The sequence below is a fragment of the Oncorhynchus mykiss genome, chromosome 1, assembly GCF_013265735.2.
Source record: "Oncorhynchus mykiss isolate Arlee chromosome 1, USDA_OmykA_1.1, whole genome shotgun sequence".
Lineage (NCBI taxonomy): Eukaryota > Metazoa > Chordata > Actinopteri > Salmoniformes > Salmonidae > Oncorhynchus > Oncorhynchus mykiss.
This window is the reverse complement of record NC_048565.1, coordinates 37343354-37370102: the sequence shown is the minus strand read 5'-3', so window position 1 is coordinate 37370102 and position 26749 is coordinate 37343354. Positions and strand designations below refer to the sequence as shown.

The window sequence follows — 26749 nt, the reverse complement described above, 5'->3', positions numbered from 1 at the left end:
CCTAACTGGCTAACATTAGCTAGCTTGCTAGCTACTTCCAGACAAATAATGAGCAGAGCTGGTTAGGCTGTTTTCATGTAATCCATAGCGTTGGTGACTGCAACTGTGCTGCTAGTAGCAATTTAATTAAGCTTTTTTGCCGATGTTTACTGACACCGGCCATATTCAAAGGGTGTTGAGCGTTCGTAAATTCAGTTATTCTGCGCTCTCTGGCACACTTGGATGAGAGTGCTCTGAAATATGAATAGATGGCCAGACTGAATTTAGCAATGCACCCGAAATGGTTACTTATAGCGGAGTCTTTTGTTAAGACATGAAGCTAGCTAGTTATGTAAACAATGAACCATAATCCCAACTCATGACGTTACTATCATGCATGAATCTGCAGGTAGCTATCCAACCAGGTCAATGTTAGCTAGCTAACATTACGCTATAGCCAGCAAAGCAAATTGCTCTGAGATACGAATAATAAGTCATACACGTAATGTTAGCTAGTGAGCTAACGTTAGCTAGCTAGCTAGGTAAACAATGGATCATAATCACAAATCTTGACGTTACTACCCTGCATGCATCTGCAGGTACCTAACCAACCAGGTTCAATGTTAGCTAGCTAACATTAGCCTATAGCTAGCCAAGCAAATGGCTCTTTCTGTCAAAATGTGAGACGTGTAAAATCTGAAAATGTAGCTAACTAGACTATCTTACCCGTATGTATACATCATTCATGGTTAGACACATCTCCTGTCGGATGCCATGGTTGCCCTTAGTTTGAAGATGTAATCCAGAGACAGGCGTTTTCTCCATCTCCTTAGCTACCAGACTCGAATTCCAAACTCAGTCCTCCAGAAAGTGGAGAGCAACACAGTTTTAATACACAATACATAAAAAAAACTGCGTTCGACAGGATTACCTAGACATACTGACCAGCACAAATAAACAGAAGCATGCTTTGTGGCGGACCAATCCAAACTCATCTCTTGGCATGTCCAGTACACTAATTATCTCAGCCAATCGTGGTTGCTGTCTTTGGCTAAACTAAATTTTCTCTATTTCTGCTTTTTGTGACTCCTCTCTTTGGCTGGAAAAATGGCTGGGTTTTTCTGTGACTAGGTGCAGACCTAACATAATCGTTTGTTGTGCTTTCGTCGTAAAGCCTTTTTGAAATCGGACACAGTGGTGGGATTAACAACAAGTTTATCTTTAAAATGGTGGAAAATACTTGTATGTTTGAGTCACTTTAATTATGAGATTTGTTGTTTTGAATTTGGCGCCCTGCACTTTCACTGGATTTTGTCATATCGATCCTGTTAGCGCGATCTAAGCCATAAGAAGTTTAACAATTTTGTTTGTATTTACAGATTTTTACAAGTTATTCTTATTTCCGTATTTACAAGTTTGTTACTCACACTTACTTCCGGTATAGGTACCAACAACAGGAGACAGCCTACAGGGAGGTGAGGGCACTCGGAGTGGGGTGTCAAGAAAAAAAACTCACTCAACGTCAACAAAACTAGGAAGATGATCGTAGACTTCAGGAAACAGCAGAGAGAGCACCCTCTCATCCACATTGAAGGGACAGCAGTGGAGAAGGTGGAAAGTTTTAAATTCCTCGGCATAGACATCACAGACAAACTGAAATGGTCCACCCACACAGACAGTGTGGTGAAGAAGGCGCAACAGCGCAACGCATCACCGGGGGCAAACTACCTGCCCTCCACAACACCTACAGCACCCGATGTCACAGGAAGGCCAAAAAGATCATCAAGGACATCAACCACCCAAGCCATTGCCTATTCACACCGCTACCGTCCAGAAGGCGAGGTCAGTACAGGTGCATCAAAGCTGGAACCGAGAGACTATCTGAAGGCTTTCAGACTGCTAAACAGCAATCACTAACTCAGAGAGGCTGCTGCCTATATTGAGACACAATCACTGGCCACTTTAATAAATGGATCACTAGTCATTTAAACAATGCGTTAAATAATACCACTTTAATAATGTTTACATATCTTACATTACTCATGTCACATGTATATACTGTATTTTATATCATCTATTGCACCTTGCCTATGCCACTCGGCCATCACTCGTCCATATACTGTACTTACATGTACATATTCTCATTTACCCCTTTCGATGTGTATTAGGTAGTTGTTGGGGAATTGTTAGATATTACTGCACTGTCGGAACTAGAAGCACAAGCATTTCGCTACTCTCGCATTAACATCTGCTAATCATGTGTATGTGACAATTAACATTTGACTTGATTAGGAGTTTTTGGTTATATGGGCTGGGCGGCTGCTGCACCAGCATCCTCCTCCTGAATCCTCCTCACGATGGCTGCAGAGGCTGGGATCCTTGGGATATGTTGCCTCCTCTGTATTTGAGGTCTTACCAATGCCTTGCCCAGCTCCTCATGAAAGAGCCTTCTCCTCTGGAGCTTCCCTCTGTTCCCATCTGGGTTCAATACCATCCAGATGACAAAAGTGTTGTACGCCGAGATGTCCAAGATGTTGAAGAATATCACAAGTGGCCAGCGAAGGCTTCTTCTTTTGCAGCTGTAGCCAGTCACCAGTTTGTCTGAATTGTCCACCCCTCCCATTTTGTTTCATTGTAATTCATTATGATTTCTGTTTTTTGATGTTCCTGGCCACAGATTCTCCCATCCCTATGCAGTGTAGCATATTTTTGCCTTTCTATGGCATGTAGGACACTTGGGATGTGTCGGCCGTGAACACAAACTTAGAAATAATAGGCCTGTTCCATGTATTCAACAGCTGAGGTGGGATCTCTGGCTTGTTTTTCCATACTGTTCCTACCATCGTCAACTTCCTCTTTAAGGAGCTCCTGTTCCAGCTTGTGTGACGTAAAAAAGTAATTGCTTGTGATGCTGTGGTCACAGTCCCTGTGTCATGTCCAGGACAAATCACATCCCTTGATTCTTCTCAGGGGCTCCTCCATCTGGCTTCCCCTTATACACTTATACACAAACAGCATCACAGGCAGCCCAGATCTTGATTCAACTTTTTGCGGGTATAGACGGTACGAACTGTCTGAAGTGGCAGCGGCCACTAAATGGCATAAGCTGCTAATCAACAGAAATCTTGGGCCCAGGGTTAGAAAACAGGGGGACGTGGTCCACCCACTTGTCCCACACTGATCTGATTGCAGTCAACTTGTCTCTCTGCCACCGAGCTGGTCTGGTGTCACGGTTAATGAAGGGGATAATCCTGGAAATAATGTGACAGTTGTCCAGAGACATTGTTACACAGAAAAGTTCTGACAGTTTCTGCATCCCACAGGGATGGACTGGATTCCCCATTTGATCTGAAAACACCAGCAAGGACAAGAACCCCAAAGTATACATGTAAATGAGTTTGGTCCATCTCCTTCCATCTCTCTACAAAAACATGCCTTCCCTCCTAATTAGTGCAGTCCACAATTATTTTCTGGATGTTGTCTGGGATGAACAGTTCAAAATAATACTTTGTGTCCTGCTTATGAGTAACCGCAATCCGCGTCGGCCCTGGTTGCATCCTTATCACATTGGCCGCCATGCTGGGTGGCTCATTCCTTGGGCAAGAAGACCATTCAATTTCATTATTTTTTTTACATTTCTTCCTGCAGGCTGCTGATGAGCTGGTTGCTGACGGGCTGGTCCTGGGGCTGGCTGCTGACGGGCTAGTCCTGGGGCTGGCTGAGGGTCAATCTCATTCTCTTCTTCCAACTCACTGTCAGACTCGAAATTGACAGAGGCATGATCCTCATATACGGAAAATTCTTAATCTTCCAAAGTGGAAGACGCTCCTTCCACACAAGCTTCTCTCTCTGCAAATATGATTTGAGCAGAGATTATTTTTGCCATACTGATTGATTTTGGTAAGGGGCCCCACATACAAAGCTATTTATTTGTTTTTTTCCTCCTCCAATTTGCACCTGGCTGGGGTAGAGTTGGGGAAAATACTGAATTTTTAGCAACGCATCAAAATAATTTATCGAAATAATGTATTTAAATAACATTGTGCAGGTTCCCGCAAGGCATTGTGTAGTTTCACACACTACAAAGGGTAAAGAGAGTACGAGAAAACCAGGACACAGGCAGACAGGCAGGGAGATAGACAGGTTCTTGGTGCTATGTTGAAAGAGCAGACCCAGGGAGGAGGAAGACAGAGTGAAGGCATTCTGCATACCTTTGTTAAATCTTTACTTGTTTTCACTTACACACACACTCTTCCACACTTGTATTACCCTCGGGTCCAGTCAACCCGAACACCACATATTTAATACAAATTATGTGTAGGGGGGTGCATAGTGTGCACTCAATGAAAATGTGTTATTTTACATGTTCCTCACAGAAAATGAGCCAAGGCCAATGAGTCTCAGGTTGAAAAAATAATTTATTATATAATTTTTATTTTAATAAACATTGAAAATGATCTGAACACCACTCCACCATACCAAGGGTTAAACTGCCAGGCCACACTACCTGGAAGGTAGCCTAGTGGTTAGAGTGTTGGACTAGTAACTGAAATGTTGCAAGATTGAATCCCCAAGCTGACAAGGTCAAAAGCTGTTGTTCTGCACCTGAACAAGGCAGTTAGCCCAATGTTTATAGGCTGTCATTGAAAATAAAAATATGTTTAACTGACTTGCCTAGTTAGATAAATAAAGGTAAAAAATTCCCCCCTTAATTTATGTTGCTGTAGGCAATCTGCTGCCGCGTGCACGTGTAGAGCGCAAAGGAACAATGCTTATTTGTGGAAAATGTGATATTTTTAACTAAAGCTTAACTATTCAAAAATTAGATATTTGGCAAAGGTGGGTGTTTTGGAAACCTCACCTCTTTCTGATACAATATAGTAATGTTACGGTGTCAACACAGCTTGGGGTTCGAACCCAGGCTGTGTCACAACCGGCCATGACCGGGAGTCCCATAGGGCGGTGCACAGCCGGCCCAGCGTCGTCCGGGTTAGGGGAGGGTTAGGCAGGGGGGGCTTTACTTGGCTCGCTGTGATCCAGCAACTCCTTGTGCCGGGCTGGGTGCCTGAAGGCTGACATCAGTCGTCAGTTGAATTGTGTTTCCTCCGACACATTTGTGCGGCTAGCTTCCGGGTTAAGTGAGTGGGTGTTAAGAAGCGTAGCTTGACGGGTCATGTTTCGTTTGATGCATGACTTGACCTTCGCCTCTCCAGAGCCCGTTGGGGAGTTGCAGCGGTGAGCCAAGATCGTATTTGGATATCAAGAAAAAGTGGGTAAAATATATTTTTTTAATTCTAAATGTCTTACCTGCATGTGACTGTAGGAGTACTTGAAAAAGTCACTTTTTGGCACTCCAGGGATTTGGTCCTCTTAAAACGGCTTTTAACACAAATTCTGTTTGTGACAATGAAATTCTAACATCGTGCGTGTGTCAAACTGACTTCCTCTGCACTTCTACCGTTAAGTAGTAATTCAAACCATTTTTAGTAAGACCCTTGTGTTATTCAGAAAGTGTCTGGTTTCTGCTAGTTTGTGATAATTCATGAATGGTATATTGAAACACCTTCTCATGTGATGGTGTTCAGGATCTGGAATTCAAACAAACACATTTGTATTGATTAAACTGTTACAGGGATACTTTGTTTTATTTCAATGTTGAATAGCATATCTGGTTAGATTGACTAGATGGATACCCTATCCACGTTATTTCATTGGAGGCCAGGAATCTCTGACAAAAGGGTACAGTATGCATAACCCATGCAATCACTTATCTGGCTCCTCGTATCCTTTGTCACATTGGAAAGATTAGATCCCAATTTGAATGAGCCGTGCTGAATATTTTTTTTTCAAAGCGAATACATTTATGCAATCAGATAGACTGCGGAGGAAGAATAAGGAGGTGATGACAGAACCACAGGCATAAAGACAAACCAGCAATCAGCAAACAGACACTTTTGTATAGTATATCCTTAGTGGATATATCATACTATCCCAAAAACGCACTGATAATAAGTAGCCTATGACTCCATCTGGAAAGGAGCAATGTGTGTTTGGAAACACTGTCTCCTCTACCGGAAGATACACTTTAACTTTTTGTTACCACAGAAACAAGTGAGAGGTTCCTTTGGATAGCCAGAGTGATAGAATACATAAGCAACTTTTAACATGTCTGACTATCTTCCTAACACACCATCCAGAGCAAGCTTGACAACTTCAGCCAGTTAGCTTAGGTGTTTGACTGCCAGTGAGCGATTTGATTAATACCCCGGGCGAATCAGGTTAGCGTTGATTGCATTCATTTTGGAACCAGGCCGTCTCCCAGGTTTGGGCCAGGTGTCCTGTTTTGGCCGATGGAGAAGTCGGCTCAAAACAGAAGTGACGTAGGTTAAGCACGTGGCGTAATGAGTAGGATTCTTTCACATGCAAAAGTAATTGCTTTAAAAAGTATATCTATAAAAGGCTTTATATGCCTTAAAATATATTGAAAAGAGATGTGTGTTTCCAAACGATGCATCTTGCTAGCTTGTGGACAACATGATCGAGCGGCACAGATTACTGTTTGATTTGAGAAAGGCTTCATCCTCATCGCTTTTGCCCATTCATGTTTCCCTGTTCAGCCCAGTACACTTAATCAAACTTTCTTATTGTGAGATCAGATAAGTTAGCTGGACAGCTGGTGTCCGCTCAGAGTGGTTTGAGAGATACTTTATAAGCTAACACCCCGTGTTAGTGGGCATTACTTGAAATCAAACCCCACCCAATCAAACCCCACCCAGCTAACAACAAACATTCTCACAACTTTAGAGAATATTCACTTAAGAGTCTCATTTGGTAATTTCCTAACATTTTCTTAGGAATGTTCCAGTGACATGCCAGGTCTGTTTCCAAGATACCATTCCCTTAATGTCAAACGGAACATAGAAGATTATTCCATCAACTTCCCACCAAACTTACACAGAACATGGTTGCCATGTTCTCAGAATATAAGATATTAATGTTCTAGACATATTTCATGGGAATGTTGCAAGAACATTCCTGTGTCCAGTTTTCTGAAGGTTAGGAGAATATTCCAGCCCACTGATCCCACTTACACAGAGCTACCTTACACCTTGACCTCTTTCTCCCCTCTCTGTTCAGATGAAATCCTGCGACTAGTGATGTCCAGCCGCCCAACAACCTGCCCACTTGAACCCATCCCCTCCTCCCTTATCTAGACCATCTCTGGAGACCTTCTCCCATTCCTCATCAACTCATCCCTGACCACTGGCTGACTTCAAGAGAACCCAAGCCTTTACTCCTATGATGTCAACTACAGACCGGTATCCTTTCTTTCTTTTCTTTTCAAAACACTTGAGCAGCTGTCTAACCAACTCTCTCAAAATGATCTTCTTGACCCTAACCAGTCAAGATTCAAGGCGGCTCACTCAACTGACATTGCGCTCCTCTGTCACAGAGGCTCTCCGCTCTGCTAAAGCAGACTCTCTCTCTCTCTCTTCTGTCCTCATCCTACTAGGTCTATCCACTGCCTTTAACAATGTGAACCATCAGATCCTCCTCTCCAACCTTTCAGGGTTGGGCATCTCAGGCTAAGCACACGTCTTGATTGCATCGAACCTAGCAGGTCGCTCCTGAATTGACTAATTGTAAGTTGCTTTGGATAAGAGTGTTTGTTAAATGACCAACATGTAAAAATATATACAGTGCCTTGCGAAAGTAATCGGCCACCTTGAACTTTGCGACCTTTTGCCACATTTCAGGCTTCAAACATAAAGATATAAAACTGTATTTTTTTGTGAAGAATCAACAACAAGTGGGACACAATCATGAAGTGGAACGACATTTATTGGATATTTCAAACTTTTTTAACAAATCCAAAACTGAAAAATTGGGCGTGCAAAATGATTCAGCCCCCTTAAGTTATTACTTTGTAGCGCCACCTTTTGCTGCGATTACAGCTGTAAGTCGCTTGGGGTATGTCTCTATCAGTTTTGCACATCGAGAGACTGAATTTTTTTTCCCATTCCTCCTTGCAAAACAGCTCGAGCTCAGTGAGGTTGGATGGAGAGCATTTGTGAACAGCAGTTTTCAGTTCTTTCCACAGATTCTCGATTGGATTCAGGTCTGGACTTTGACTTGGCCATTCTAACACCTGGATATGTTTATTTTTGAACCATTCCATTGTAGATTTTGCTTTATGTTTTGGATCATTGTCTTGTTGGAAGACAAATCTCCGTCCCAGTCTCGGGTCTTTTGCAGACTCCATCAGGTTTTCTTCCAGAATGGTCCTGTATTTGGCTCCATCCATCTTCCCATCAATTTTAACCATCTTCCCTGTCCCTGCTGAAGAAAAGCAGGCCCAAACCATGATGCTGCCACCACCATGTTTGACAGTGGGGATGGTGTGTTCAGGGTGATGAGCTGTGTTGCTTTTACGCCAAACATAACGTTTTGCATTGTTGCCAAAAAGTTCAATTTTGGTTTCATCTGACCAGAGCACCTTCTTCCACATGTTTGGTGTGTCTCCCAGGTGGCTTGTGGCAAACTTTAAACAACACTTTTTATGGATATCTTTAAGAAATGGCTTTCTTCTTGCCACTCTTCCATAAAGGCCAGATTTGTGCAATATACGACTGATTGTTGTCCTATGGACAGAGTCTCCCACCTCAGCTGTAGATCTCTGCAGTTCATCCAGAGTGATTATGGGCCTCTTGGCTGCATCTCTGATCAGCCTTCTCCTTGTATGAGCTGAAAGTTTAGAGGGACGGCCAGGTCTTGGTAGATTTGCAGTGGTCTGATACTCCTTCCATTTCAATATTAATCGCTTGCACAGTGCTCCTTGGGATGTTTAAAGCTTGGGAAATCTTTTTGTATCCAAATCCGGCTTTAAACTTCTTCACAACAGTATCTCGGACCTGCCTGGTGTGTTCCTTGTTCTTCATGATGCTCTCTGCGCTTTTAACGGACCTCTGAGACTATCACAGTGCAGGTGCATTTATACGGAGACTTGATTACACACAGGTGGATTGTATTTATCATCATTAGTCATTTAGGTCAACATTGGATCATTCAGAGATCCTCACTGAACTTCTGGAGAGAGTTTGCTGCACTGAAAGTAAAGGGGCTGAATAATTTTGCACGCCCAATTTTTCAGTTTTTGATTTGTTAAAAAAGTTTGAAATATCCAATAAATGTCGTTCCACTTCATGATTGTGTCCCACTTGTTGTTGATTCTTCACAAAAAGTACAGTTTTATATCTATATGTTTGAAGCCTGAAATGTGGCAAAAGGTCGCAAAGTTCAAGGGGGCCGAATACTTTCGCAAGGAACTGTATAAATACATACAAGTACAAAGTATTCAGACCCATTGAATTGTCCACATTTTCCACATCAGAGTCCTTTAGGTGCCGGCTGTCATGTGCCTCTTAATAGCTTCTGTCTGGCCAGTCTACCATAAAGGACTGATTGGTGGAGTGCTGCAGAGATGGTTGTCCTACTGAAAGGTTCTCCCATCTCAAAAGAGGAATTCTGGAGCTCTGTCAGAGTGACCATCGGGTTCTTGGGAACATCCCTGACCTAGGCCCTTCTCCACTGATTGCTCAGTGTGGCAGGGCGGCTAGCTGTAGGAAGAGTCTTCGTGGTTCAAAACCTCTTACATTTAAGAAAGATGGAGGCCACTGTGTTCTTGGTGACCTTCAGTGTTGCAGACATTTTTTGGCACCCTTCCCCAGATCTGTGTCTCGATACAATCCTGTCTCAGATCTCTACGGACAATTCCTTCGAACTCATTGCTTGGTTTTTGCTCTGACATGCACTGTCAACTGAGGGACCTTAAATAGACAGGCATGTGCCTGTCCAATCAATTGACTTTACCACAATCAAGTTGTAGAAACATCTCAAGGACGATCAATGGAAACAGGATGCACCTGAGCTCAATTTCGAGTCTCATAGCAAAAGTTCTGAATACTTACGTAAAATCTGTTTTTGATTGTTAATAAATTTGCAACAATTTGTAAAATCCTGTAATTATGGGGTATTGAGGGTGGTTTCATGAGGAAAATGATTCATTTCATCTATTTTAAAATAAGACTGTAACACAACAAAATGTGGAAAAAGTCAAAAGGTTTGAATACTTTCCGAATGCACTTCAACTACAGTTGAAGTCGGAAGTTTACATACACTTAGCTTGGAGTCATTAAAACTCATTTTTAAACCACTCCACAAATGTCTTGTTAACAAACTATACTTTTGGCAAGTCGGTTAGGACATCTACTTCGAGCATGACACAAGTACTTCCTCAAACAAGTGTTTACAGACAGATTATTTCAATTATAATTCACTGTGTCACAATTCCAGTGGATCAGAAGTTTACATACACAAAGTTAACTGTGCCTTTAAAAAGATTGGAAAATTCCAGAAAATTATGTCATGGCTTTAGAAGCTTCTGATAGGCTAATTGACATCACTTGAGTCAATTGGAGGTGTACCCGTGGATGTATTTCAAGGCCTACCTTCAAACTCAGTGCTTCTTTGCTTGACATCATGGGAATATCAAAAGAAATCAGCAAAGACCTCAGAAAAAAATGGGAGACCTCCACAAGTCTGGTTCATCCTTGGGAGCAATTTCCAAACGCCTGAAGGTACCACGTTCGTCTGTACAAACAATAGCACACAAGTGTAAACACCATGGGACCACGTAGCCGTCATACCGCTCAGGAAGGAGACGCATTCTGTCTCCTAGAGATGAACGTACTTTGGTGCAAATCAATCCCAGAATAACAACCTTGTGAAGATGCTGGAGTAAACAGGTACAAAAGTATCTATATCGACAGTAAAACGAGTCCTATATCGACATAACCTGAAAGGCCGCTCAGCAAGGAAGAAGCTGACGCTCCAAAACCGCCATAAGAATACAGACTACGGTTTGAAACTGCAAACTGGGACAAAGATCGTACTTTTTGGAGAAAGGTCCTCTGGTCTGATGAAACAAAAATAGAACTGTTTGGCCATAATGACCATCGTTATGTTTGGAGGAAAAAGGGGAGGCTTGCAAGACAAAGAACACCATCCCAACCGTAAAGCATGTGGGCTCGGTGCTTTGCTGCAGGAGGGACTGGTGCACTTTACAAAATAGATGGCATCATGGTGAGAGGAAAATTATGTGGATATATTGAAGCAACATCTAGACGTCAGGAAGTTAGAGTTTGGTCACAAATGGGTCTTCAAGATGGACAATGACCCCAAGCATACTTCCAAAATTGTGGCAAATGGCTTATTAAGGACAACAAAGTCAAGGTATTGGAGTGGCCATCACAAAGGCCTTACCTCAATCCAATAGAAAATGTGTTGGAAAAAGATGAAAAAGCGTGTGCGAGCAAGGAGGCCTGCACCATCTCTGTCAGAGGAATGGGCCAAAATTCATCTAACTTACTTTGGGAAGCTTGTGGAAGGCTACCTGAAACATTTGACCTATGTTAAACAATTTAAAGGCAATGCTACCAAATTCTAATTGAGTTTATGTAAACTTCTGACCCATTGGGAATGTGATGAAAGAAAGAAAAGCTGAAATAAACACTTCTCTACTATTATTCTGACATTTCACATTCGTAAAATAAAGTGGTGATCCTAACTGACCAAAGACATGGAATTTTTACTCTGATTAAATGTCAGGAATTGTGAAAAACTGAGTTTAAATGTATTTGGCTAAGGTTTATGTAAACTTCCGACTTCAACTGTATATACAAATTATATGACAAATCAAAAACAGGTTTAGAAATTTTTTGCAAATGTATAAAAAAATAAAATATAAAATTTACATAAGTTGTGACCCTTTCCTCAGTAATTTGTTGAAGCTCCTTTGGCTGCGATTACAGCCTCGAGAATTCTTGGGTATGACACTACAAGCTTGGCACACCTGTATTTGGGGAGTTTCTCCCATTCTTCTCTGCAGATTCTTCTCTGCAGATCCTGTCAAGGTTAGATGGGGAGCGTTGCTGCACAGCTATTTTCAGGTCTCTCGAGAGATGTTCGTTCGATCGGGTTCAAGTCCGGGCTCTGGCTTGGCCACTCAAGAACATTTAGAGACTTGTCCCGAAGCCACCACTGTGTTGTCTTGGCTGTGTGCTTAGGGTTGTTGTACTGTTGGAAGGTGAACCTTAGCCCCAGTTTGAGGTCATGATCTCTCTGGAGCAGATTTTCATCAAGGATCCCCCTGTACTTTGCTGCATCTTTTCCTTGATCTTGACTTGTCTCACAGTCCCTGCCACTGAAAAACATCCCGACAGCATGATGCTGCCACCTCCATGCTTCACCGTAGGGATGGTGTGACGACCCTCCCACTCTGTCTGCCGTATTTTGTCTTTGTTCTTGTTTCCTTCCTTATTAGGATGCCGGTGGGCGGAGTTGAGAGGGTCGTCAGCTACATGGGAAACACCTGGGCCCAGGTGTTTCCCAGGATAAATACACCCCTTCCCCATTCATGGAGGAGACTCTCTCTCCATGCAGACATTTGTAGATTGTGTTGTGGTTCTTGTTGACTTTTTGTTTGTTTGCTTTGGCACCTTTCAACACCCTGCATTATCATATTCATGCATGCAAAACACTCACTTACGCTACTGATTACTGATTACACACATCATTGTATATTTTCCTTAGTTGCTTTAGTTAATAAATATATTTTGTTACTCCTTATCTCCACGTTGTCTCCCTTTGTTACGGGCTTTGAGCCGGTTCGTGACAAGTGGGGGCTCATCCGGGATATTTGAACTGTTGGTTTGGGAGACCGTGGAAGTACGTGTTTGTTTGTATATTGTGTTTGAGTTTAATAGGCCCAGTATTGGTTGCCTTTGGTTGGGTTGTGTGCTGCGTTGGAGAGAGTATAATGGTTAGTTTCCAGGCCCTGCCTAGCCTGGAAACGTTTGTTCTACTTTCTTTTGGGACATCAGCCTGAGGTGAGTAATCGGCTGTGTACCTCAGTGGGAGATTTGGGTAGGGTAGTGGAACTTGCTACCTGGAGCTATAGCTTTTTTCCCCTGATAGGCTTAGCGACATGTTTCATTTTTGGAATATGTTGGGCATGGTTAATGTTTGTTATTTTTGTGTGGTGTCTGTGGACTGAGCAGTTGTCTCGGGGGCACATCCGTGGCTTGGTGGAATTTACCAGCATGCTGGGGAGTTTTTCCTTGCCAGCGGGCTACAGTGCGTAAATTCCCACTGCAAATCTGCACGAAGACTAGGGTTGAGTTATTGTAGGTTTTGGGGAAGCTCCGTATCTCATCTCTCTTCTGTGGTGCTCAGGGTGATTGTCAATTATCGGGTTATGGTCTGGTGTGCTCAGCAGAGGGGAAGAGCGAGATTTTTTTTTTTTTTTTTGTGTTTTGTTGTTGTAACTATGGCATCTTATATAGATGAATTCATTCGCTTTCCATCGGAGAAATTGTTAGATTTAGGTACTAAAGAACAGCTGTTGAAGGTCGCTGAACACTACAACGTTGAGATTAGTGATAAACGTCTAAAGAATTCTATTAGGTTGATATTGAAGGCCAATCTGATGGAGAGTGGTATTCTTGAAGTTACCACTGAGCCAGCCTCTGCTGAGAGTTTGTCGTCTCCCCATAACGTTACAATGGCCATTCCATCGGTTAGTCCAAGTAGTCTTCTTTTTGAACAGCAGAAAGAACTGCTTTTGTTACAGCTAGAGCATGATCGGCAAAGTAATCGTGAGAAGCTAGAGCATGATCGTGAGAAGCTAGAGCATGATCGTGTAAAGTATGAAAAGGAATTGGCATTTAAACAAGATATGGAGCGTGCTAAAATCAAGTTGCAACAAGAACGTATAGAGTTGGTTAGGGAAGGAAAGATCTCAGGGGAGAGTTTGTTTTGGGAAGGTGATCCAGATTTACCTAGGGGTAGTTCCTCTTTTGGTCATGCCCCAGAGACATTTGATATTGTTGGGAACTTACGGTTATTGCCTCAGTTTAATGAAAGGGATCCCGAGACATTCTTTTCGTTGTTTGAGCGTGTTGCTGACGCTAGGAGTTGGCCTGATTCTGACCACACTTTAATGTTGCAGTGTGTGCTGACTGGTAAAGCGCAGGAAGCGTATTCAGCTCTTAGTGTACACGACAGTGCCAATTATGATAAAGTTAAAACAGCTGTGTTACAGATTTATGAATTGGTCCCTGAGGCTTACCGCCAACGATTTAGAACATTAAAAAGGGATGATAAGCAATCTCATGTTGAATTTGCGCGACAATTATCTTTACAGTTTAATCGCTGGTGTTCCGCCTCTGCAGTTGTGACTTTCCAAGGGCTGTGTGATCTGATTATGTTAGAACAATTTAAGGACACAATTCCTGATCGTATTGCCACGTATATTAACGAACAGAAAGTAAAGAATGTCGCTGAAGCTGCGGTTTTGGCGGACGAGTATGTGTTGACTCACAAAAGTGTCTTTGCAGAGCCTCGTATTCGGAAAGAGTGGGGGCGTTCGGATAGATTTGGGCTTCGCTCACCAAGATACTTTGGTTCACGGGCAGAGTTCTATTCAACTAAGGTTGAGCCTGACTCCCATGGTAAAGCTGACTTTGGGCAGGAGTGTCACTACTGTCAAGGTTCAGGTCATTGGAAAAACGAATGTCCACTTCTCAGGTCAAAGGGTGCTTACGCTAAATCCAAGCCTACCGCGTTAGCTGCACCTTTTCCACATCAGTTCACTCATGACTCATTTCCTCAGGCCCAGGAGAATGTGAAAGTCCATATTGATCCAGACTATTTACCTTTTATTACGGAAGGTTTTGTGTCTATGTTAGGAAGTAAAGACTTAGTGCCAGTGAAGATCCTGAGAGACACAGGTGCCTCTGAATCATTTGTGTTGGAATCTGTGTTACCCTTTTCTGCTAAGACTGATTCGGGGAATAGTGTTCTAATTAGGGGAATAGGTTTGAACACTCTGTCAGTTCCATTGCATAAACTGATGCTGGATTGTGGACTGGTGAAAGGTGAAGTTGTTGTGGGAGTGCGGCCTTCGTTGCCTATTGAGGGTATCGACGTTATCCTTGGGAATAACTTGGCTGGTGAGCGTGTATGGCCTGCCGTGTTTCCATCTCTAGTGGTTTCCACTAAGCCTTCATTTGTTGGGATTCCTGATGAGAGTGTACAGAGTTTCCCAGAGGTGTTCTCTGCGTGTGCAGTGACACGTTCTCTGAGCCGTGGCGAATTGGTCACTGCGCCGACTAATGATAATAATACAAAGAAGTATGCCACTGTTTTCCCTGTTATTCCGTTATCTGTAACCCGCTCAGATTTAATTAATGCGCAACGGGATGACCCCACGTTAGAAGAGTTGCGTGACCAAATTGTGCCTGTAGAACAGTTGGGAGATGTCGCCCATGGCTATTTTCTCCAAGAGGATGTCCTGATGAGAAAGTGGGTGTCTCATGATAGTTGTTTTCTGGGGGAGGCAATTAGTCAGGTTGTTGTACCAGTTAAGCTTCGTGACTTGGTGTTGGAAACTTCCCACAGCGACGTTGCTGGACATGTGAGGAAAACCTACAATCGCATTTTAAGACATTTCTTTTGGCCTAGATTAAAGAGGGATGTTTCTGATTTTATAAAAACTTGTCACACCTGTCAATTAACTGGTAAGCCTAATCAAGCTATTAAACCGGTACCATTGTTTCCTATTCCTGTACTCAGCCAACCTTTTGAGTATCTGATTATTGACTGTGTGGGTCCCCTGCCTCGTTCTAAAAAGGGTAGCAGTTACCTGTTCACTGTGATGTGTCAGACCACTAGGTTTCCTGCTGCCTATCCTCTCCGATCTATCACAACTAAATCTGTGTTAAAAGCTTTGACTCAGTTTCTCTCATTGTTTGGAATCCCTAAGGTCATTCAGAGTGATCAAGGATCGAATTTCACCTCTAATCTGTTTAGTCAGGTTCTTCAACAGCTCCATATTAAACACAATTTGTCTAGCGCCTATCACGCGCAAAGTCAAGGAGCACTGGAACGTTTCCATCAAACTCTAAAGTCTTTATTGAGAGCTTATTGTACTGAGATGGATAAGGATTGGGAGGAGGGGTTGCCTTGGTTACTGTTAGCCGCTAGGGAGGTATCACAGGAGAGCACGGGTTTCAGTCCAAATTACCTTGTGTTTGGACATAGGGTGCGTGGACTTTTATCTGTTCTCCAGGATGACTGGAAGTCTCCCGAGCCTCCTCAGTCCCTGTTATCGTATGTGTGTGATTTCCGGAGACGGCTGTATGCCGCTGGTGAAATGGCTAAAGAGAAGTTATCATCTTCACAGGAGAGGATGAAGGGCATATTTGATCGCCGAGCTGAGCCTCGTCAATTTAGTCCGGGTGACCAGGTTCTTGCTCTGTTACCAATTGTTGGTTCTCCTTTTCAAGCAAAGTTTCAAGGTCCATATACAGTGTTGCGCCAGTACACTGAGCAAAATTATCTAGTGGCCACTCCAGAACGAAGGAAAGCACACCAGCTGTGCCATGTAAATCTGTTAAAACCCTATTATGCACGTTCCTCTGAGACTGAACAGTGGGATTCTGCAGAGGACGCTAAACCTGTTCTTTTGGCTGATACCGTTGTTTCCTTGGGTTCTTGTCGTGCTAGATCTGTGCATGAGGAGGAAGATGTTCCTGGTCCTGACGATTGTATATTGCAGGGTAGATTGAAAAATTCAGAAACACTGGATATCTTAGACAGTCTTCTCACTCACCTACCTGTTGATGGGCGGAAAGAGATGGTTGGTCTGATTCAGAGATTTCCAGGTTTGTTTTCTGATACACCTACACGTACAAACTTAATGGAACATGATATTGACATTGGAGATGCTGACCCCATTCGTCAGCGGTTCTATAGAGTTTCTTCAGAGAAACTACGTTGTCTGGATGCTGAGGTCAAGTACATGCTGGAGAGTAACATAGCAGAGCCTTCTTTCTCCAGTTGGGCTTCTCCCTGTATCTTGGTCAGTAAACCGGATGGAACAAACCGATTTTGTACGGACTACCGTAAGGTAAACAGTGTCACAAAGCCAGATTCATTTCCTCTTCCTAGGATGGAGGACTGTGTTGATCAAGTCGGTGCAGCTAAGTTTGTGAGCAAATTTGACCTGTTAAAAGGCTATTGGCAGGTGCCACTGACGACTAGGGCACGTGAAATCTCTGCCTTTATTACACCCTTTGGTCTGTACTCATATTCGGTTATGAGTTTCGGTCTGCGTAATGCACCTGCGACTTTTCAGCGACTTATGAACAGGGTTGTCGCCGGTCTGACCGGGTGCGCTGTTTATTTGGACGATGTAGTGATATATGCAGATACTTGGGAAGAACATCTGTCCCGTATTCAAGCCTTGTTCGAGCGTCTGGCTGCGGCTCGCCTCACAATCAATCTGGCTAAATGTGAGTTTGCTCAGGCAACCGTTACATACCTTGGAAAAGTGGTTGGGCAGGGTGAAGTGCGTCCTGTTCGGGCTAAGGTGGTAGCTATTGATGCTTTTCCATCACCAACTACTAAAAAGGAACTGATGCGTTTCTTGGGCATGATTGGTTATTACCGTAGTTTTTGTAGTAACTTCTCTACTGTGGTCGCTCCCTTGACCGATATGCTGAAAGCTAAGGCTGTTTACGTTTGGTCTACTCGTTGTCAACACGCTTTTGAAGATGCAAAGAGGTTGCTTACCTCAACTCCGGTGCTGGCTGCTCCTCGCATGGATTTGTCATTTACCTTGCAGGTGGATGCTAGTCATGTGGGGGCAGGTGCAGTTTTGCTGCAAGCAGATGTGTCTGGGGTTGAGAGGCCTGTTAGTTTCTTTTCCAAAAAGTTTAACGATTATCAGTTGAACTATTCGGTTATTGAAAAGGAAGCACTAGCACTCATTTGGGCGCTACAACACTTCGAAGTGTATGTCGGGTCGGGGGTAGTACCTATTGTGGTCTACACCGACCATAACCCCCTCACTTTTTTGAGGTCCATGATGTGTCCAAACCAGAGGATAATGCGATGGTGTTTATTTTTACAATCATTCCATCTCGATGTGCGGCACATCAGGGGATCTGAAAACGTGATTGCTGATGCGCTCTCTCGTGCACCCTGCTCCTAAATGTTTACGGGACTGACCATTGCTTCCTATTGTCATGTTCTCTCTGTCCTGTCTGCTCCCTCCTGGTCTTGTTTTCTTCGTTCCTCTTAAATGTTGCTTCCTGGGCGAAGGTTGCTGAGGTTTGGGGAGGCGATTGGCTGGGGCAAATTGTAAGTGTGAACACATAACCCCTCACCAATTTGGGACTGCAGGGGCTGGTATGTTGTTCCGGGGTCCTTGTTGGTCCCCGGTTTTATGGGGGGGAATGTGACGACCCTCCCACTCTGTCTGCCGTATTTTGTCTTTGTTCTTGTTTCCTTCCTTATTAGGATGCCGGTGGGCGGAGTTGAGAGGGTCGTCAGCTACATGGGAAACACCTGGGCCCAGGTGTTTCCCAGGATAAATACACCCCTTCCCCATTCATGGAGGAGACTCTCTCTCCATGCAGACATTTGTAGATTGTGTTGTGGTTCTTGTTGACTTTTTGTTTGTTTGCTTTGGCACCTTTCAACACCCTGCATTATCACATTCATGCATGCAAAACACTCACTTACGCTACTGATTACTGATTACACACATCATTGTATATTTTCCTTAGTTGCTTTAGTTAATAAATATATTTTGTTACTCCTTATCTCCACGTTGTCTCCCTTTGTTACGGGCTTTGAGCCGGTTCGTGACAATGGTGCCAGGTTTCCTCCAGACGTGACGCTTAGCATTCAGGCCAAAGACTTCAATCTTGATTTCATCAGACCAGAGAAACTTATTTATCATGGTCTGAGAGTCTTTAGGTGTAAAAGGCTGTCATGTGCCTTTTACTGAGGAGTGGCTTCCATCTGGCCACTCTACCACGAAGGCCTAATTGGTGGGGTGCTGCAGAGATGTTTGTATGTCTGGAAGGATCTGACATCTCCGCACAGGAACTCTAGAACTCTGTCAGAGTGACCATCAGGTTCCTTCTTGGTCTCCTCCCTGACCAAGGCCCTTCTCCCCCGATTGTTCAGTTTGTTTGACTAGCTGTAGGAAGAGTATTGGTGGTTCAAAACTTCTTACATTTAAGAATGATGGAGGCCATTGTGTTGCAAAAATCTTTTGCTACCCTTCCCCAGATCTGTGCCTCGACACAATCCTGTCTCGGAGCTCCACAGAAAATTCCTTCGAACTCATGTCTTGGTTTTTGCTCTGACATGCACTATCTACAATGGGCCTTTCCAAATCATGTCCAATCAATTTAATTTACCACATATGGCCTCCAATCAAGTTGTAAACATTTCTCAAGCATTATCAATGGAAACAAGATGCATCAGAGCTCAGATCTGTCTCATACCAATGAGTCTGAATACTTGATATTAAAACATATATTTATATATTTTTTGTTTTAAATACATTTGTTAATTTAAAAAAAACTGTTTTCACTTCGTTATTATGGGATATTGTGTAGATTGATGTTTGTATTTAATCAATTTTAGAATAATGCTGTAATGTAACAAAATGTAGAAAAAATTCAAGTGGTCTGAATACTTTCCAAAGGCACTGTGTGTATATATACAGTACCAGTCAAAGTTTGGACAACACCTACTCATTCAAGGGTTTTTCATATTTTTACAATTTTCTACATTGTAATATGATAGCGAAGTCATCAAAACTATGAAATAACACATAATGAAAGATTAGTGGAATCTCTGTGGGTAGCTGGACAGGTAGGATGACTGACAGTGAAGGTGAACAGGTGTCAGGTGACTGTGGAATGGATGAGACTGAGGCAGGAATTCCTTTAACCAAAAAGGTAGTCTGTGCTGCATCACAAAGGAAACAAATAACATGTATCCGATCAAATTCGTCATCCCAAAGATCATATCACAACAATCATTCATGATTAACATAATTAGGGAAGTCAACAATCCAGTTCATTAAGAAGTCAATAGTAATCATCCGTGAGTCATTTAGGCTCGTAACTATTTATCATAAATCATGAAAGAATACAAACAGTGAATGGTTATTCAATCTATAATCCCCATTAGTTTGGTATCAAAGTCGATCAGTTAGCAAACTATGACGTTTCTCATTTCACCCTTTCAATTGTCTTCATATAATTAATTTCATTACATATTAACCACATCGATTGCATAATTGGCCTATGAGGATCCGTAGGGCCATGATCATTGACAATTCACATTACACAATATGTTTGAAGCGTGCGCTCCACCAAGCTGCGCTCCACCAAGCTGCGCTCTGCGGTAATAACGATAAGCAATAAATGATGGCCCACTCCCCCGATCGCCACAGATCGTTCAGATGAAAGGTAACAGAGTCGGTGGACGTGGATTCATGGACGCACAGAAGAGAAAGCAGCGAGATCAGGCGTTGGCAATTTCCTTATTTTATGGAGTTGAGATCTGTCGAACATTTCCACCTGACCTAATTAAAGCGCCCCTGGCCCAGCTGAGTAAGTGGCAATTATTCCATCAACTCCATGGCCTTTTCTACACATATGGAATCATGTATCAACCAAAAAAGTGTTAAACAAATCTAAATATATTTTATATTTGAGATTCTTCAAAGTAGCTACCTTTTGCCTTGATGACAGCTTTGCACACTCTTGGCATTCCTTCAACTAGCTTCATGAGATAGTCACCTGGAATGCATTTCAATAACAGGTGTGCCTTGTTAAAAGTTAATTTGTGGAATTTCTTTCCTTCTGAATGCGTTAATGCTACAAGGTGTGTTATACCCTATTAGGAAAAAGACCAAGTCCATATAATGGCAAGAATAGTTCAAATAAGCAAAGAGAAACGACAGTCCGTCATTACTTTAAGACTTGAAGGTCAGTCAATTCAGAAATGGTCAAGAACTTTGAAAGTTTTTTCATGTGCAGTCGCAACAACCATCAAGAGCTATGAAACTGGCTCTCATGAGGACCGCCACAGGAAAGAAAGACCCAGAGTTACCTCTGCTTTAAAGGATAAGTTCATTGGAGTTACCAGCCTCAGAAATTGCAGCCCAAATAAATAATACACAGAGTTCAAGTAACAGACACATCTCAACATCAACTGTTCAGAGGAGACTGCGTGAATCAGGACTTCATGGTCCAACTGCTGCAAAGAAACAACTACTAAAGGACACAAAGAAGAGAAGAAGAGACTTGCTTGGGACAAGAAACACAAGCAATGGACATTAGACCGGTGGAAATCTGTCCTTTGGTCTAATGAGTCCAAATTTGAGATTTTTGGTTCCAACCGCTGTGTCGTTGAGATGCAGAGAAGGTGAATGGAGGGTCTCTGCATGTGTGGTTCCCACCATGAAGCATGGAGGAGGAGGAGGTGTGATGGTGCTTTGCTGGTGACACTGTCAGTGATTTATTTAGAATTCAAGGCACACTTAAACAACATGACTACCACAGCATCCTGCAGCGATATGCCATCCCATCTGGTTTGCATTTAGTGGGACTATCATTTGTTTTTCAACAGGACAATGACCCAACACACCTCCAGGTGGGTAAGGGCTATTTGACCAAGAAGGACAGATGACCTGGCCTCCACAATCACCCATCACTCAACCCAATTGAGGTTTGGGATGAGTTGGACCACAGAGTGAAGGAAAAGCAGTCAACAAGTGCTCAGAATTTGTGGGAACTCCTTCATGACAGTTGGAAAAGCATTCCAGGTGAAGCTGGTTGAGTGAATGCCAAGCGTGTGCAAAGCTGACATCAAGGCAAAGGGTGGCGACTTTGAAGAATCTCAAATATAAGATATATATCTTGATTTATTTGGTTACTACATGATTCCATATGTTATTTCATAGTCTGTACAATTATTCTACAATGTAGAAAATAGTAAAAAAAAAAATGAAAAACCCTTGAATGAGTAGCTGTGTCAACTTTTGACTGGTACTGTGTGTATATATTTCCAAAATGTGTGTGTGTATATATATATATATATATTTCAAAAATGTGTATATATATGGCGGATTGGAAATGATGCAAAGAATTACATTGCAATATATTTGCAAAATTAAAGCTGATCTTTTTCAATCGAAGATGTGTTTTGTGCTGCATGAGGCAAATGGTTGTCACACCCCTACATTTTCTAGTATCCTGACCACCATATATGTGACAAACAGATACATATCTGTATTCCCAGTCATGTGAAATATGTAGATTAGGGTCAAATTATATTATTTAAAATGACAGATTTTCTTATATAAACTGTAACTCAGAAAAATCTTTGAAATTGTTGCATGTTGCATTTATATTTTTGTTCGGTATATAATACATCGTTAAATATAAAACAAGTTTAAAGAAAGAATATATATATTTCAATTGTGCTGTGCTAGCCCTTTAACTGTGAAAAAAATACTTGAATTGACATGTTCATCAGGTTGCAGCTGAACTACAAGTTCATGACAGAGGAAGACTACAAAGAAGGACCTCAAAGATCCAAGAAGGACGTCTTTGGCATTTAGTTTTATAGGAGAGTTGCAGTCAAATAGTAATCTTGATGAATGTATATCTGTCTAGTCACATGGCTCATTTTACATCGTATATAAACTATTCCACGTAATGGCTTTGTGTTGTACCACTTTACGGTTTATTTTCTTTACTCTTATCACCTGTCAGGCATAAACTTGGGCAGCTCTTACCGACTGAGGACGAAAACATGGCGGCCTCCTTGCGTTTGGGTCGTCAAGGAATTCTATTTGGCCTGAGATTTGCAAAGCTTAAAAAAAAATCCTGGACTTCATATTCGTTTCAGGACAATGTCAGGCAGTTCTTTCAATCGCCATATTTCTTTGGTAAGCGTTGACACTTCATTTATTGTACTAACATTCGTTGCGGATGACGGCCGCTAGCAAACTTGCTAGCTAACCTCTTATTTATTTTTTACATCACCCACTTCTAAAAAAAAATACGTTTCAGCCGAATGTCACTGCATCTATGGGTTTTATTGAAGTAATATGGGTTTTAGGTTTTCTTGGCTTTGCTGAACATTATCAGACGCTCGCTATCCGTTAGCTCTTCTCGTAGATGTTACAGCCGAGCTGTCAAGGTTGCGCAGATTAGGTAGCTAGCCAGTTAGCTAACGCTAGTCATAACAAGTCTTGGTTTTTATTTTTCTAGCTAGCCAGTTGGGCCATTCCTACGATTTGCCATAGTTTTGGACCTCAAACATTTATAAATGTTTTTATTATATATTGTTTTGTATTTTATCAGAAAAGGACGTTTGACTTTCAGGAAAACATTTGTTAACCTCAAGCACTTTCATTTTTTTTCCTTCAACCTGTTAGTTGCAGGTTGGAAATGTGGAGCCTAAATTAGTCATAGCTCTGTGAGTGAGCAAAATTGTGCTAGCATAATGGTGAAGACTTGAACAGGATTAGATATTTTCTATTAAACATATTTGACATTTATAAATGTGCTTAATTTTCTCTAGAATTAACCTAATAGGGTGGACATTTATGGGTGGGACATAGACTAACAAGGTAAAATAGATTCAACTGAGTGTTTGTTTATTTATTTAGCTTTGTTTCTCACCGAAGACATTACACTTCCTGAATTAGTTATTTTCTGAAATTGATAATTACAACAAACTAACAGGGTGGGTGGAATGTGATTTAATAAAATAGTCATTAAAAATACATTATTGATGAGAGGTTTTAACTAGGACCTGATTTGACCAACCTGAAAATCGTGTTGGTTTTTCTGTATGCTGCTCAGTGTCTCTCTACATAGCTTACTCTGTCTTCCTGCTAAAGCTGACAAAACATAGTAGCTATGTTGTAACTAAGTCAGTGATACACTGATGTAAGGTTGATCACGGTTACTCTATTTTAACCAATTCACTCATTCTACCTGGACCTTGTGCTAGGTCAGTTGAGTCATGGACATGGGGCCAGCTTTTACAAATGTGGTGTAATTAGATTTAAAATAATTTGTGTTCAATTCTGCTCCCCACTTCAGATTGTGGCCCTCCTTGCTTTTTTTGTGAAACTTTTTTTTTAAACAAAATATCTAGGCCTATGATATTGATATCAAATTATATTCTGCATTTAAAACATGTTAATAAGATAACATGTTATTTGTCACATACACATGTTTAGTAGATGTTATTACGGCTGTAGCGAAATGATAGTACTGCACTGTTGGTGCTAGAAGCACAATCTAACAATTCACAACAATATACACATACCCTAAAAGTAAAAGAATGGAATTAACAAATATAAATATTAGGATGAGCAATGTCAGAGTGACACAGACTAAAAAACAGTAGAAAATAAAATATAGTAGAATTGAATACAGTATATACATATGAAATGAGTAAAGCAAAAATATGTAAACATTATTAGTGACTAGTGTTCCATTATTAAAATGGCCAGTGATTTCAAGTCTATGGGGCAGCAGGGTTACGTAACCAGTCTGATGGCCTTGAGATAAAATGTGTTTTTCAGTCTCTGTCCCATGACAATTGAGGGAAATAGGCATACTGCTTTTCAGTTTACTTAAAGTGCACAGAAAACATGATCTATTGGTGGGCAGTATTCTAAGATTACACTTAAGATTCAATTTCTGAAAACTGGCCCCTGGTGATGCTGTCTTTTGCTGGATCATTGCCATCGCTTCTCATAAAAATGCCCCCTGGCCCAACGATTTGGCAATTCACAAAGATTTCCAGCAGAGGGCAGCATTGTACCATTTGTGTGTGTGTGTGTGTGTGTACACACAGCCTCAGTGGCCTCCATCATTCTTAAATGTAAGAAGTTTGGAACCACCAAGATTCTTCCTAGATCTGGTCAAACTGCGCCATCGGGGGAGAAGGGCCTTGGTCAGGGATGGGACCAAGAACCCAATGAGCTCTGTAAGAGTGACCCAGAGTTCCTCTGTAGAGATTGGGTAACATTCCAGAAGGACAACCATCTCATAAAAGGCACATGACATTGCGCTTGGAGTTTGCATTAAAGGTACATAAAGGACTCTGACTGTGAGAGACAAGATTCTCTGGTCTGATGAAACCAAAATGGAGCTCTTTGGCTTGAATGCTAAGTGTCATGTCTGGAGGAAACCTGGCACCATCCCTATGGTGAAGCATGGTTGTGGCAGCATCATGCTGTGGGGATTTTTCAGCGGCAGGGGCTGGGAGACTAGTCAGGATCGAGGGGAAAAATGAACTGAGCAATTGTACAGAGATCCTTGATGAAAACCTGCTCCAGAGCTATCATGACCTCAGACTGTGGCAAAGGTTCACCTACCAACAGGACAATGACCCTAAGCACAGCCAAGACAATGCAGGTGTGGCTTCGGGACAAGTCTGAATGTCCGTGAGTGGCCCAGCCAAAGCCCTGGAGAGACCTGAAAATAGTTGTGCAGCGATACTCCCCATCCAACCTGACCGAGTTTGAGAGGATCTGCAGAGAAGAATGGGAGAAACTCCCAAAATAACAGGTTTGCCAAGCTTGAAGCATCATTCTCAAGAAGACTCGAGGCTGTAATCGCTGCCAAAGGTTCTTCAACAAAGTACTGAGTAAAGTGTCTGAATACTTATGTAAATGTAGTATTTCATTTTTTTTTATATACATTTGCTAAAATGTACAAATCTGTTTTTGCTTTGTCATTTTGTGGCATTGTGTATTGATTGAGGGGGAAAAACTATACATTTTAGAATAAGGCTGTAACTACAAAATGTAGAAAAATTCAAGTGGTCTGAATACTTTCTGAATGCACTTAGGTATGTATATACTGTATGAGGAAATCAAGTCACTGTCAAGTTTTTTTTCATTTACTCAATCTTATCTCTACCTCCTTTACAAAGCACATTGGATGAGAAGATCCATGTGATTCAATGCGTTTTGAGAAAGTGAGGAATAGAATGAAAAGAGCCATTGTTCCTGCCTTCCTGGGTGATTTGACCTGCTAAGATTGAATCAGTGTAGACCTATTTGCAGATCTTAATTGGAACTGCCTAATCAGCTGGTTTGTTTCCATGGTCAATTTGAAGTCACAGATACCATCATCTTTGCTCTCAGCTAATGAGTAGTTCAGTGATGTATTTCTATGTTGGGGCCTATTTCATCTGATTTTTTTTTATGAAAATGAGACTTACATAGCCTACACCTAGCCCACTGAATGGGAAACATGGAGGCCTACTGGCTGCTAGGCTCTGCATGCCTCAGTTTTCTCAATGAATTAAGAGCGCAGACTGTTAGCAGTCCTCAGGTCAGTGGTCAGTCAGATGCATGACCCAAAGCATTCTGTAATGGTGAGCATGATGGGGCCTTGGGCTTCAGTCGTGCATGCTGCCCTGAAAATGCTTGACGTAAGAAAGTATTGCATGTAGTTCATTACCTCTCCTCCTCAGGTCTTTGACAGTTTAAATCGGGGTCAGAATACAGAGAGGATGACCAAAAAGGGTCTCGAGAAAGATGCCCTGGAAATGAGGATGATGTGACCTGTGTGTCTTGATGGGCCCTTCTGGACATGCGTCCTCTGTCACCTCTGATCCAATACCCCCGCTAACATTACCCCGTCAAAGAAGAAAATCCCCCCCAAATAAGAAACAAACAGCCTATGCCAGGGGACTCCATCCCTGTTCTTTGAGTGCTTACCCTCCTGTAGGTTTTCGCTCCAACCCAAGTTGTTCTTCTATGATAAAATGGAGCTCTGCAAACAAATTAAAGGTGGATGCC

At 42.1% G+C, this 26749-nt stretch overlaps 1 protein-coding gene across 2 annotated transcripts in view; it reads left to right on the top strand.

Annotated features, from left to right (window-relative positions):
- The first annotated feature begins 22459 nt into the window (after positions 1–22459).
- Positions 22460–26749, top strand: part of pdhx (pyruvate dehydrogenase complex component X) — a 60088-nt gene continuing 55798 nt past the window's right edge. For both annotated transcript variants that reach the window (XM_021600676.2, XM_021600666.2), the window contains exon 1: positions 22460–22864. In XM_021600676.2, coding sequence (XP_021456351.1) covers positions 22729–22864 — 136 coding nt within the window. In that variant the 5' untranslated portion in view covers positions 22460–22728. The remainder of the gene's footprint in view (positions 22865–26749) is intronic.